Source organism: Diabrotica undecimpunctata, unplaced genomic scaffold, assembly GCF_040954645.1.
Source record: "Diabrotica undecimpunctata isolate CICGRU unplaced genomic scaffold, icDiaUnde3 ctg00000775.1, whole genome shotgun sequence".
Classification (NCBI taxonomy): domain Eukaryota; kingdom Metazoa; phylum Arthropoda; class Insecta; order Coleoptera; family Chrysomelidae; genus Diabrotica; species Diabrotica undecimpunctata.
In genome coordinates this window covers 23,049-39,166 of record NW_027311998.1, presented here as the reverse complement: position 1 = coordinate 39,166, position 16,118 = coordinate 23,049, and the positions used below count along the sequence as shown (strand labels likewise).

The 16,118-nt window shown below is 31.6% G+C and overlaps 1 protein-coding gene across 1 annotated transcript in view; it reads left to right on the top strand.

Annotated features, from left to right (window-relative positions):
- The window catches only part of LOC140431433 (DNA-binding protein Ets97D-like), a gene marked incomplete at its 3' end in the record, with an annotated part of 60,178 nt that overhangs the window by 21,246 nt on the left and 22,814 nt on the right, over positions 1-16,118 (top strand). The window contains exons 3-4 of the mRNA XM_072519361.1: positions 8,025-8,163; positions 12,880-13,045. Coding sequence (XP_072375462.1) covers positions 8,160-8,163; positions 12,880-13,045 — 170 coding nt within the window. The remainder of the gene's footprint in view (positions 1-8,024; positions 8,164-12,879; positions 13,046-16,118) is intronic.

The following is a 16,118-nucleotide window of genomic DNA, read 5'->3' as shown; positions in this document are numbered from 1 at the left end:
GGTATCCATTTTCCAGACACCTACGATATCTCCTCAATTCAAACCCCTCCTCCTTCGACAATTCGACTTCCCTCTACTGACACCAGCTTATTGCGCCTAAACAAATCAGAAATACCTGTAAGTCAAATGAATCAAGAATTTCTTAAAATATTAAGCAAATGTGGTAGCTGTTTCAAAGTTTACACAGATGCCTCCAAAAACGAAGACGAAACTGGGGCAGCAATCTACTCATCAGATTATACAGGAGCTTACAAATTACCTTCATATACAACAACGTTCTCAGCTGAACTGTATGCGATACTAAAAGCACTAGTTCTGATAGTGAACAAAAATAAAAAGAGAAATATCATTATTACAGATTCTCTCAGCTCAATAATGGCATTAAACCAACTCTACTGCAATCATCCACTACTTCTTCTCATTAAAAAGGAACTAAAACATGCAGAAAATATGAACATTAAAGTTAATTTTTAGAGACCGACCGATTAATCGGCTTCGGCATCGGCTTCGGCCACCTTCGGCTAATATTTAAACCTTCGGCCTAAATTCGGCTTCGGCCGAAACAAAGCCGAAGGTTTCGCCGAAGGTGGAATAATAAAATGCTCTGTCAGTATACTATACTACTATACTATAGAAATGAAACAATCTCTGAACAATATGCTTCGGCGAGTCTTTGATAATTTAAATAATATTTACACCCTATTTTATACCCTTAACTAAAACGTTTTACAAACTTTTAGGTCAGGTATTAGGTAGGATATAAATTTTAACAATAGGCCAAGATGTCTCAAAGATCATCATTTGAATATTTCTCACGTAGTAAAATTCTGATAATAATAATTTTATTGTATTTGTTAAAACTCACGATTACTGGTGTTTTGACTAGATACCTAAATGGCAAAACAAAGACTATTGACTATAAATTATTCGACTTTAATGTTTTATAATGTTATTTATTTTTATTATCGCTTCTATTACCAAATAATGTATAAGTGTTTGACTTTTTATCTCATACTTTCATATTTTTGTTTACCACTTATCAGGTAATAAAAAAATAAAGCACATTATTTAAATTTTTAACATATAATAGGTATATTTTTAGTCACCTTCGGCTTCGGCTTCGGCTTCGGCCGAAGGTAACCTACAGGCCGAACTTCGGCATCGGCTTCGGCTTCGGCCAAAAAAATCACATTCGGTCGGTCTCTATTAATTTTATATGGGTACCGTCACATACTGGAATCGAAGGAAATGAGGTTGTAGACTAAATAGCAAAAAATGCACCTACGAACCCAAATGCAGAAGAGAATACGAAATCTCTTCACACCGACCTGAAAGCATTCTTTAAAGAAAAGATTAATTCAATATGGCAGGATACATGGAAGAACTTCCCAACTAAGCTGTACAAAGTTGATATTAATCATAAAAATTCCCAAAATTTAACATTAGAAGATAACAAGTAACCTTCACTCGCCTCCGGATTGGTCATACTCGGTTAACACACGACTACCTACTAAAACGTGCTGATAAACCTGTGTGTGACATGTGTAAAAGTGTCTTAACGGTAAAACATTGTTTATTGCAGTGCCCCAAGTATGATGTGCAACACATAATGCATAACATACCATCAACATTAAATAGTGCTCTTGGAAAAGACAGTGATACTAAAAATATTTTCGCCTTTCTCAAAGACTGCAAGCTGTTATCAAAAATTTAATATTTTACTTTGTATAGATTTAGGTTTATTTCTATTTATGTACTGCTATGGTTAATATTCTATTGTTAAGTTCTAATCACAATCCATACACGCTAATAACCCTGCGTGGTTGATGCATCATGCATGGGAAAAAAAGTCATAAAAGACAATCATTTCTGTGATCATTATTAAAAGAATCATTAAGTTACTAAGTTTACAACTAACTTTAGTTTATTTATTTGGGAAAACCCCATTAATAGACTAAACCACAACAAATACTTAGGTTTAGTACAAAAATAAATATTTTATCCAACTAATACTTTCATGTAAATAAAATATAAGGAACTTAATTAATAATCACTATTACTTTAATGTTAAATTGAAAAATAAGCAGTCTTAATAAAAAACTAAAAAAATGCTAAAAATATCCATATTATTTACTCAGACTGAATACCCACCCAAAGGATTGCTAATACCATAAAAGGTTCTATGTATATATATATAAATATGTATATATATATAAATATATATAAAATGTTAACTAGTGACGAAGCCGTGGGTAGGATGGTGCTATAATATAGATGTGCACACCACTCTAATAAACGATCTAAATCAGCTTCAAGAGAGTCTGGTCTGCTAAACAATTAATTGGTTTCCAGAATTTAAGGTCATCAGAAAATTTCACACAGACTATTTAAGAACGATAAGTATTTGCTAATGACTGTGGTGGTATATACTTAAACCAACTATACATTGCGTATTATTTAATTTGCACAATACAAATTTCTGCTCTACTCTATTTTTTGTTAGTTTGATACGATTTGATTTCATTTTATTACTAACAAAAATAACCACTCCACTTCCACTCTGTTTTTTTTTCTAGTCATAGTATCATGGTCACTTCTGGAAATTCTGCAAAATTTTCACATGTAATCATTATCACTAATAATATTATTTAAGTTAAGCACTTTCTACCATAATAATTATATCATAGACACAAGTGGCAATTGGGTTCCTTAGCTCATATAGTTTGGTCCACACACCACCAAAATTTTGTTAAGTTTAGTTATATGAGGCAGAATGCACAATGTAAGTACTCGCCCTTTTCTAATTTTTATTTGATTCTGGATTAGAGCATTGATCTCCCATCACATCAGCTCCGTCATATCCTTGATTTTTACATTTTTTATTTTAAAAAGTCAAACGCCTCAATAGTAGTTATTTTGTCAGTACCTTGACCTGTTAAAGTAGTAAACCCTTAAAATGTCTTGAGGGGTATCTAGTATAAGAGAAAATAAGGAGCTGTTTGGATTTCATTACAATATTATCAAGAATTTCCTTTGAAGCAAAAGTGATCATTTTATTTTGGGTTTTAGGTTTTACTTTACTTTGCTAATGATCATGTTATAAATGGGTTTTTAAAAGAGTTATATTTAGATATTAAATCAATTATCTTTAAAACAATTTCAGATGTACTACCAACTGTTTTAATATTTTCATTCTGGTGTTCTGTAAATGGTAAATTACATGTGACCATAGGTAGCCTGAAAGGTGCTACGAAAAAATCTTAGTGTTATTACCAAGTGGCCCCAAGGGCACATAAATCCAGATAAACTAACCCAGCCTAGAGACATACAAATTAAGAAACATAATAGAAACCTTACTAGAATCCATCTGTTAATTATAAACACATCATATTAAATTGAAAGTATACTAAAAATATTGGGTTACTATTTAAATACTTGAATTTTATGTAATGAATTGAAACAAAACATAAGAGGATTTATAGCTTAAACATTAAAAATATATAAAAAAGAGTCACAGATCATCGTTGTGCTATTCTACCAACATTATATATAGCATATAGCCAGTCACTCATTCCTACCTTTTGTCATTATTTAAAATGTCAACAGTTCTAGTTTCTGAGACTCCAGAGATGGCATGGACAGCTGCGTCTTTATGTAAACTTGAAATTAGTATTAAAATAGTAAAGTGATTTTGATTTTCTTGGGGCGTATAACATCAATATAATTGTTTTAGTAAAACCGAAAATGTTGTTTTTAACAGTGTATATTTTATTGAGTTGAAATTTTGAGGAATCGCTCTATTTTTTGCAACATCCTCACAAGTATAAATATATGATTGACTAATAGATTATTTACAAGTCTAATACTGATATACTAGTTACCAGTAATACTATAACTAGTTTTATGTATTGGTGAAATTAATCTAATGACACCTTCTGCTGAATGTCTTATTTTGAACTGGTGTACTAGTAGTAGACTTATCTTTAATTTGTGTAACTTTCTGGCATCCACCACCGCAAATAATTGGATTCCATACTTATTAGATTTGGACAAAATGTATTGACGAAAATTACAACTTCTATTGGGTGAATAAAGTTCGGCGCACATACTTCTTAAACACTTAATAATATCACGGAAAAGGGTTGTCAAGCTACTGATGATGAATATCACGAATGGGTGCTAACTTATCACTTGATATCATATTGATTTTGTTTTTGCTATCAAATCTGATATGTCTCAGTATAAAAAGGTACATCTTACTTATGGTAGTGTTAAAAGTCTTTGACCATAATATCAAGTAAATGTAATCTTCAAAATTCAAGTGAGATGATTCCTGGACTCAACCAGCAACCAGAATACCCAAAACGCCTTTATTTCTGTTTGTATGAAATACTAAACTAGAGTCCAGAGAATATAAAATTATTTTTCTATAAAGAAATATTGTAATTATTTATGGGTGTATTTAGGAGTTGTAAGATATAATCAAAAAATTTAACAATTCTCTTTCTTTTCGTATCCCCAGACTATATTTTCTTATTATATCTCGCTGTTTTCCTTCGCCAATCTTCGCAATAAAATTTTCCATGAAAATATTTAGCTCGTGTTTATTAGTAGATGCAAAAACTTTTTTTTTCTTTCTTTCTAAACGATTATAGAATGTTTCAATATATTTTTCATGATAGTCTTGTATGGATGCATACATTTTTTTTTCATCATAGTCTTATGTGAGTGCACAGGCTTGCAATATATTCACATTTATTGTATTTCTTGCAATTGTATGATTAATATCTTATCTGAGAATAGGACTAAAGCTTTGTGCGTATCCTTCATCGCAAATATTGCCACCCCATTTATGTTTTATTTTCTTTTTACCTTTTAGTATACAATATAATCATATATAGTTACTTTGCCAAAACTTGGCCATCTCACTTCACTTATTCAATGACTATATATATCTAGCCACCTCATTTTTTTAAAGTGTCATGAAATTTTCCTGTCTCGTACACGCGACTTACATTCCATGTACCTATGTCCCTCTTTATAAATCTAGCTGATTTGGATCTAACAGGGGAGCATTCTTTCTTTTTTAATTTTAAGTAATATATAAAAACATTTACAAAAATAATCAAAATGTGCTTGATTACGAGGGTGGATTGATATAAAACTAGCCTTTGATAGAAAAAACAAGTTTCAAAACAACATAGTCCCCTATTACCTCGATACACTTAGTAAGACGATATTCCAATTTTTTTATCCCATCCGAATAGTACTTTTGCTAGAGCTCTTCAAAATAGGCCGAAGTTTCAGCGACGACTTCATCATTTGTTGCGAAACGGCGTCCTCCCAGCCATTTTTTTAGGTTTGGAAACAGGAAAAAATCGCTGGCGGCAAGATCTGGGCAATACGGTGGTGTTCAACTAATTCATAGCCTAATTCGTGTAATTTTGCCATGGCGACGGCCGATCGGTCAGCCGGTGCATTGTCTTGGTGAAAGAGCACTTTTTTGCGTTCCAAACCGGGGCGTTTTCGACGCAATTCGGCATCGAATCGATCCACTAATGCTGCGTAGTACTCACCATTTATTTTTTTCCTTTTTTCCAAGTTTTCGATGTGGATGATGCCCTTCGCATTCCAGAAAACAGTCGCCATCACTTTGCCGCTTCTTCGGCGGCCCTTCGCTGCGTTGTACAAATTGTAAGTTTCTATTTTTAGTATCAACTAAATAATATTAGAGACCAGAAAGTATAGTATATTTTACAATATATATGTACAATATTTTTTTTTGTCCAGTTGAGTATCGTTACTGAGAGATCTACATAGATTTTGGAAAATATGCATATAGTGAGAGATAATAAAAATTATAAAATAACGATAATATGTAATATTTTTTAAAAATATTACATACTTTTCAATATATCCAAATAAATATATCCAAATAAAAATATGTGGTTCCTATACTATAATTCCACTTATTGGAAGAGTGATTTCATCGTTTGAAGGCAGAGAAGTGGGGAAAGACGTACGACAATCCAGTGGCGTACACTCACTTTTATTTCAACGTTAATTATATTATATTTTTCGAACTAGACCACAATATAAATTTATTTACAAGTTTTTACTGACGTTTCGATCTCTATATCCAAAGACCGTTTTTAAAGGTATACACGATAGTTACATTTATTTTATTTGTTTATTATTATATATTTATATAATATTATTTATATAATCTTATATTATTTATTTTCTTTTTTTTTTTTCTAACTTAAACGGCTAAGTTTAAGTTAGACTTAGTTTAAGTTTTTAACTTAAAAAGCTATAAAAAATAAATATATCTATCATTTATATATTTGAAAACGGTCTCTTTATAGAGATCGAAACGTCAGTAAATTAAACATTTGAATATATTTTTTATAACAATAAAACACTGAAAACTTTGTTTTCAAAACTCCCACAAAATTTATTATAAAATCTTATCACTACACTGTTTCGGCATAGTGCCTTTCACAAGTGATCTATTTGTGGTATGCATTTACACTTTATAGTCTTTAACGAAACCACTATAGTCTTTAACCAACTTGAGACAAACAGTTCTCCCCTCCTCAACCTATTTGGGTAAAGACTATAATGTGTAAATGCATACCAAAAATAGATCACTTGAGAAAGGTACTCTGCCGAAACAGCTGTAGTGATAAGATTTTATAATAAATTTTGTGGAAGTTTCAAAAACAAAATTTTCAATGTTTTATTGTTACAAAAAGCAAGCAATACATTTGCAGAAAGCTTATTGATGCTACCCGGCTGTCGCGGAAGTTACGCTACAACATCTATTGACGTGACCTGACCAGGTTCTAATTTTGTTAAGATTCTCTTAAACCAGCGCTCAAATACTTCGGAAGTCATTTCTTAATGATAATCTCCTGTTTTTCTTGACTAATATTGAAGCAAACCATCATCAAGGAACCCTGTATCAATTCCTATATGGATAATAATTAAACGTCGTCCCTTTTCTGATGAAGCTTTTAATCCCGTAAAGCAGCCTTCTATAAATGCTTCGCGTTTACCTTTGGCATTTAAATATTGCCAATCATTTCCAACTGTATGACCTTCGTTAATCCAGGTTTCATCCAAATAATATTTTTTTCCGTTCAATGCTGCGAAGCTTTCGTATTTCTTTAAAATATTTTCTTCTCCACACAATAATTTCTTTTTTTTTTCTTCTAATAACACACTTTTTCTGTTTTTACATATTGAAAGTTCATTTCGCGCATAGCTCTGATTAATATTCTACGAGATATCTTGGGTAAAAAGTAATTGTTTTCGAGCCCTTGAGAAATTTTTTCAGTGTTGGAATTTTACTCCGAAAATAAAATGTCTTGTCTCGTCATCCAAAATAATGTTTTTTCTACCTCTAGTTTTACGTTTTACTTGCTTTTTATTTTCCGATGTATTTTTAGGCACATGATAAATACAGCTAATTGAATACAATTTAATTCCTTTAAACGATGAAATTACTCTTCCAAATAGTGGACTTTTACTGTATATGAGTATGTGAGGTACGATTTAGACGAAAAAATAAGTGAATCCAGATATATTTGTACAAAGTGTGATATTGATCTGTATGTAACTCGATGTTTTGAACTCTACCATACGAAGCAAATATTTTAATCAATACTTTTTGAAATAACTCTTTTTTTTTGTTACTTCACCAAGTTTTATTAGCAAATTTTTTATACCCGCCGTACATATGCGTCAGTGGGTCTGATGGTAAGAAAAATATCCTTGGGATTCTCTGACATGCATAGTAGTTTAATCCTGGGCCGTAAAGGGTTAAGAGCAAAAATCGTTTTCCTCATCTCGTCCGTAATTATGTTTCTTCCAAATGCTAAATAAATAACGTTGATTAAATTAATACAAACTATTTTTAAATTTATAATTACTTTACTATAATTTCTTTTCATAATAATTTATTTTATAAATGATTTAATATAATATATAAGTATTTGTTAAAGTAATAATGATTTTAGCTGGATGATAACAAAAATTTAGTCGAGCAATGTGTTCAAGGAGAAGGATTGGTACAAGTCAATGTACAAATCCAGACAAATCTGAAAAGGATCAATATCATAGACGTTTTAAAACCTGCCGAGGACTATGTTCATATGGGTTAGTATTTAATTTTCTATATTGGGATATTTATTATTTTAAACCATGCCTGCTTCCTTCTATGATGATGATGGTCTTCCTTTTTTCCTTCTTTCTCTCAGAATCTAATTACATGTTCACAGTACAGGTGTCTTCATTATAGTCTCTGATGTACAGTTTCTGTAAAATTTGTACAACTCCTTATTTTTCATTTGTAATTCTCTGAATTCTTGAAACATGGCATGAGGCCTGAGGTAATCCGTTTCGAGGGCTTCCATTGTAACTTCTTTTTTTCTAAGTACTAACTTTTTCCTATTATAACTTGGCAGCACCGTACTAATCACGACCACCGTGTCAAAAATACTTATTTAGAGTTGCCTTCCATCTTTCATACCTACCTTTTTTGTTGTTACGTTAGTTTGTTATTATTTACTCTCAATTAACCTTATCTTTTTTTAACATTCTAAACTTTTTTCTAACCTCTGAACGTTTTGGCCTTTACACAGAAAAATACTAAAATACTACGATATAATTCGAAGATGCAATTGTATAAAACACTAATACGACCCATTGTGATCCATGATTGTCAAACATGTACCCTGCTGAAAAGTTAGAAAGCGTGGATTAGGGAGTCTCCAGAATGATGTAATAATGTTAAAAAAAGTTTAGAATGTTATCAAAAGAACGGTTAATGCGAGTAAATAATAACAAACTAACGTAACAACAAAAACGGTATGAAAGATGGAAGGCAACCCTAAATAAGTATTTCTGACTCGCTGGTCGTGATTAGTACTAGTAATCTTAGTAACTAATCTACTAGTAATCTTAGCTCTAGGTTTAATATATGTATATATAAGATTAATACGATTATAATTGCGCTAAGCATTCGACATCCTCTTCGATGTCTTCTTCAGGACTTCCGAGGTCTCAGTCTCCAGAGCCTCCAGACAATGATCACTAATTAACTCATTACTGATGCTGGGAATAGAGGACGGGTCATTTATACCGACGATGGTGACGTAGCTTGGGTGGTGGTTTTCGTGGGGCCAGCGAGGGGATTAGTGCGGTGGTTGGTGCGAACATTTCTGACAGTAGGATTTTGATTGACGGGTGAAGCGAAGAGATGAAAGTTTTTGTTGTTCGGTAAATATTGTCTTTATTCCTTTTGATTTAAGAATTTTATCTTCTTCTATCTCCCAAATTCTTAACTAAAGTTTACATCTCAACAAAAGCCTGCTATCGCTTTGATGAATAGAAAAGGCAAAAGAGCACAATTATTGTTGTCAAACACTCCGTGTATGAATCGGTATCATTGGTTTTATAACTCGTTATTTCTGCAAAACTTTGCGTCATCACAAAGACTCGAGTAGATACAAATTCAAACACAGAACTGCCAGCGAATGTATCTGTTTACTTGCCACCTGTGATGATAGCTGCAAAAGGAGCCATCTATTTTGATGGCCACAAACGAAATACTATTTAATAAAATCGTTTTCTATCCTTTTGAGCTGTTAGAAAATTGCAAAGTTTACATTTCGGCAAAAGTGTGCAATCCTTTTGCACGTTTTGCAGCTACCACTACAGGTGGGAAATAAGCAGAGACATTCTCTGGCCGTTCTATGTTGGAATTTGTATCTACCTTGTCTCTAACGACACAAGGTTATGCAGAAATAATGCGTTATAAGACTCTAATGATACCAATTCATACACGGAGCGTTTGACGAATTGTGCTCTTGCGCCATATATATATATATATATATATATATATATATATATATATATATATATATATATATATATATATAATGTGTATTATGTATATATATATATATATATATATATACATATATATATATATATATATATATATATATATATATATATATATATATATATATATATATGTGTATTATATATATTTGGGTTCTCTGCTTATCAAAACGATAACATGCTTTTGCTGAAATGTAAACTTTGCAATTTTCGAACAGCTCAAAAGGATAGAAAACGATTTTATTAAATCGTATTTAGGTCGTGGTAATAACAGTAGATGGCGCCGTTTGCAGCTACTACTACAAGTGAGAAATAAAGAGACATTTGCTAGCGATTCTGTGTTTGAATCTGTATTTACCTGAGTCTCTGACGACGGAAAGTTATGCAGAAATAACGCGTTATAAGACTCTAATAATACCGATTCATACACGGAACGTCTGACGAATTGTGCTCTTGCGACGTATATATTTGGTGGCTTTTCTATTTTCATAGATATATACATATATATATATATATATATATATATATATATATATATATATATATATATATATATATATATATATATATATATATATATATCCTATTTTGTTTCTCTTCCCTACTAGCATTTACATGTGCTATTAAGCTTCCAAGGTACTTATATATATTATAGTTTTTTATTATACGGTCTTCTAATAGTCTGATGCTGTTTGTTCCACTCATAGATATTTGGGTTTTTTAATATTCATAGCGAGAGCCTATTTCAAATACTTTTTCACTAATTTTATCCTATAGCTTCATATATTATATAGCTTATATGATTTCCTAGGAAGTAACTATTGATGACTAGCTGATCGACCCCTATAAGCACAGCATAAACCGATTAATTTTGTTTTCGTTTGTACCGCACCAAACTTTTTTATGCGATTTTATATATTTTTTAAGTTCAAATATATATTTTAAATTTTTTTTAAGAGGGTCGGAAGTTGTTATTGACAAATAACTTATAACAAAAAACAATTTCCCAAATCGATTTGAAAAGATTTTTAAGCGTATCTCATCAAAATAAATACTTTTTGTCTCTTGGTAATTTTTCGAAAAATGCTTCCTTTTCAAGTTATTTGCAATTTTTTGTTGAAAAAATGCTTTAATTAGTGATATTTGGGAGTTTTTTTTCTAAAAATCTACTAAATGAATTACAATTGTATAAAAAGCTTTCCAATCTGTAAGCTTTAAGTATAAGTAAGAATATTTTAACAAGGATAAATGGAATTATATCTTGCTGAAAACATGGAACTAAATATTTCGAATATTTCGAGCAGTCTATCGTTAAGCGTGTACGGTTGCGTCGATACAGGCGCTCGAATCGTTTTGACTTTTTTACAGACTTGTTTTAACTCGTTATTGAGTGAGGGTTATAATATCGTGTGTGATACCACAAGTGCGTTTTATGCTATTGGAAAAAAGAAGGTCTATAAAGCTTTGCAGAAATTTACTGATGTTCAATTGGAAAAATTAACCAATTTGACTACTACTATCTTTAGACCCAGGACTTACAATTTTGACAGCATTCTTTTCTAAACTGTACGATCCTCAAAATAAGTTTAAAAAATATCATTAATCCATAAATTTAAAGCACGAGTATAATATTGCATTAAAAAATGCATCGATTGAAAAATTACCACCTTCGAAACCAGGATTGTTACATTATTTAAGAGCAAAGTGCCAAATAAATTAATGGATTCAAGTAAAAAAAACGGTATTATTTCATCTCTTGATCCAATAACCTATGATTGGACAATGGAAAATAATTGTTTCGATTTTAATGATTTTGAAGGCGAAACTTGTTTAGATATGTTACAAAAGTATTTCTGTTCATGTACCGGAAAATGTTCTACGAAAAATTGTAATTATATTTCCTATAATTTAGAATGCGGCGCAGTATGTGCATTGTGCATGTACACCAGATAATTTTAAAGGCGACTCTATTAAAGACAATGAAATTAGCTTTGGAGATGGAAATCCTGCTGCTGTTGACAAAAATTTTGAAATTATTGACAATGAAAACGATGTGCAATTAATATTATATTCAATGAAAAGTAAATTATATCTTGATAAAGAGGTTTTAGTGTAATAAAACATTAAATAATAGTATATTAAAAGAAAATTTACACCATTGTGCCTTTGCAAAAAATTAATTTTAATTGTTTTAATTATAATACGCCTTTTTAAAAAGAATTAGAAATATCTCTTCTTTTCTAAATAATTTATAAGTAATATTTTGAAAGTAGTTGTAAGTAATATTTATTTTTTCGAAATAAATTGTAAGTAATATGTTGTATTTAATTAATATTTGAAATTTAACCAAAAATTTATACGTACCTGTATTGCCGCAATCATACACCCTTAGCGGAAGACTGCTCGAAACGCATATTCGAAATATTTGGTTCCATGTTTTCAGCAAGATAGAAACCATTTATCTTTGGCTATCAAGATATTCTTACTTGTACTTGAAGGTTTAAAGATTATAAAGCTTTTAATAACTTGAAAAGAAAGCATTTTTAGAAAAATTATCAAGAGAGAAACAGTATTTATTTCGATGAGATACGCCCAAAAAAATACTACTCGAAGCGATTCGGGAAATTATTTTTTCGTTATAAGATATTTGTTAATAACAATTTCAGGCCTACTTGGAACAATTAAAAAAACATACATTTGAACTTGAACAGATATATAGTATCGAAAAAAAAAAGGTTTGTGCGGTAGAAATGCAAAAAATTAGTCGGTATATTCCGTTTAGCCCTAAAAAAGCACCTTTTTAGGGCTAAACCGCTTGCCTATCAGTACAAGCAGTCGTGTCCAATTTTAATTCTAATGTTATACACTTATTTAAGTTTTTAATGTCTAATATTAATTTGTTTTTAAATTTTTAATGCTCTTAATATCAACTCTTATGTTATGAATTATGTAATAATTACGTTATAGAGGACAATGAAGAAGTTAAAGAAATAGAATCTCCCAAATATGACAAAGAAGAACCAAAATCTACAGAGGCCACAACAAAACCAAAATTTATAGTTCAGTGGCAAGTTGATGGAAATTACAAAAAGGAACAAGAGAGATTGAAAATTCCATCGGATCCTATGGAATGGTAAAAGTTAATTTCTTATTATACCTGTTTTAGATAATTACCGCATTTAATAAGAATTAAATTGAAAATAATCATTGTTGCAAAGAAGGTTGTAAGAGACGCATGCTTAATTTTATCTGACGAATTTTCTCACAACTTTCTTAGTTTTTCCTTGTCATTAGTTACGAATCATCCCTTTTTCACTAGTTAGCTTGTGATCACGGTTGATCTCATTTCTATATTCCAAGAGTATGTTTTACCATTTGCTGCTGTTGATTACCACTAAAAAGTGTTATACACTCAATGTTATATCCAATAGTCGAAATGGAAAAATTGTTTAAAAACTTTGCAGACTGGGTGGGGAAGGAAGTTATTATCCCCGCACATCTCTCAAAAATAGTTAATTGTGTAATAAAAAGAGAAATCAAACGATTTCTACCTAGCGAAACCGAATTCAAATTTTTCCCACTGTGCTTCCTAAAACTTGCAAAGCAAACAGCTTGATAAATTACTCGGCAAGGGAATCTAAAATTGCATTCCACATGCCGTTCATCATGGTCAAAATTAGTAGTGAATTCAGTTTCTGGTACTCCAAACGGACTAAAGTAATAAAACATAATGACGGTATTAGATTTTTGTTTTGATACAGGGCAGCGACAGCCGCTTATACGTATTTCGACCTCTTTAGGTCTCCTCAGAGCGGTATAGCCACTACTCTGAACCAAAACAAAAATCTTTCTCGTCCTAGACAATAGTTATCACGGACGTAACTACGCCATCTAAAAACAAAAAGAGAAATCAAACGATTTCTACCTAGCGAAACCGAATTCAAATTTTTCCCACTGCTTTCTAAAACTTGCAAAGCAAACAGCTTGATAAATTATTCGGCAAGGGAATCTAAAATTGCATTCCACATGCCGTTCATCATGGTCAAAATTAGTAGTGAATTCAGTTTCTGGTACTCCAAACGGACTAAAGTAATAAAACATAATGACGGTATTAGATTTTTGTTTTGATACAGGGCAGGGACAGCCGCTTATACGTATTTCGACCTCTTTAGGTCTCCTCAGAGCGGTATAGCCACTACTCTGAACCCAAAACAAAAATCTTCTCCGTCCTAGACAATAGTTATCAAAATAACTATATACGGACGTAACTACGCCATCTAGAAACAAAAAGAGAAATCAAACGATTTCTACCTAGCGAAACCGAATTCAAATTTCTCCCACTGTGCTTTCTAAAACTTGCAAAGCAAACAGCTTGATAAATTACTCGGCAAGGGAATCTAAAATTGCATTCCACATGCCGTTCATCATGGTCAAAATTCGTAGTGAATTCAGTTTCTGGTACTCCAAACGGAGTAAAGTAATAAAACATAATGACGGTATTAGATTTTTGTTTTGTGTAATAATTAGTGGAAGATGTACAATAAGCCAGGTGGCTGTAGTACCACCGGTTGTAGAACTGACTGCTTCCAGGCAAGAAAGATGCATTCATTTATCTGCAGTTCCCTTGCAATTCGCTATTGCTCTTCTCATCTGTTAATTTTCTCTTGGCCTCTTTCATTTATTCTATGGTGTCATTTTGCCTATCCATTTTTCGTAGGCTATGTCGTCCAATAAACATCAATACTAAGAGTGGTGAAAGTAAGCATCTTTGTTGAACTCGTGTAAGTATTTTTCTTGTCACTATCAATTCGCCTTCGGCTCTAACCGTTGCTGTGTGGTTTATAAAAACGTAATATAATTTTTAGATATTTAATATCTGTGTTACGTCTCTCAAGAATACTTTATTTCACTGACTCATTTATTTCTTTTGAATCGTTTATTTTTAGTGAATTTATACATGACGTAATAAAATCTAGATATAAAAACGCTATAAAATCTCTGAGAACATACCCCGGAGCTGACATAAATTCAGACCATAATCCATTAGTAGGCGTAATGCAGATAAAATTGAAGAAGATCCAAAAACAAACAAATATACCACGGTTTGATGTCTCAAAGATAAAAGAAGAACCTATACGTCAGAGCTTAAAACAAGAAATAAATGATAACTTAAAGAAAATCAAACAAGACGTGATAAAAACAACAGATGTTAATGACAAATGGAACATGGTACAGGAAACTTTAATAAAGGCAGGAGAAAAGCTACTGCAGACAAAAATAAGAAAAAAACAGAGATGGATAACTTCAGAAATCTTAGATCTAATGGAGGAAAGAAGGAAACATAAAGGCAGGAGTAAAGCAAAATACAAGGAACTACAGAGATTGATAGGAAAGAAAATAAAAGAGGCCAAAACCACCTGGCTTGCTAATCAATGCAGTGAAATAGAGGCATATGCTAAACAGTATGATAGCTTTAACATACATAAGAAAATAAAGGAAATGACAAATACACTGAGAAAAAAGAAAGATGCCCTTCTGAAAGACGCAAATGGAAAAATCATTATTGAAATTAAAGAGAAATTAAAAAAATGGAAGACATACATAACAGATCTGTTTGAGGAAAATCGGCAAGAACCGGAAGAAATCGACAGCGAAACGGGGCCAGAGATCATAATAGAGGAAATCGAACAAGCAATACGAAACGCAAAAAACGGAAAAACTGTAGGTCCAGACGAAATACCTGCGGAACTACTGAAATGTCTAGACGATGAAACTCTACCTGTACTTCTGGACCTATTTAATGAAGTATATAAAACTGGAAAAATCCCACAGGAATGGTTGGTGTCCACCTTTGTAGCAATACCAAAAACAGTATATGCCAAAGATTGTTCAGACTATAGGACAATATCACTAATAAGCCATACCCTCAAAATATTTCTAAAGGTGATTCATGGAAGATTATATAGAAAACTAGAAGATGATATGGATGATACTCAGTTTGGGTTCCGCAAGGGTTTGGGAACGAGATAGGCATTGTTTGCTTTTAATGTCCTCTCTCAAAGATGCTTAGATATGAACCTAGATATTTATTTATGTTTCATCGACTTCGAAAAGGTATTCGACAGGGTCCGACATGAAAAACTAATAGAAATACTGAGAAAAAAAGATATAGACAGACGAGACTTACGAATCATTATCAACCTGTA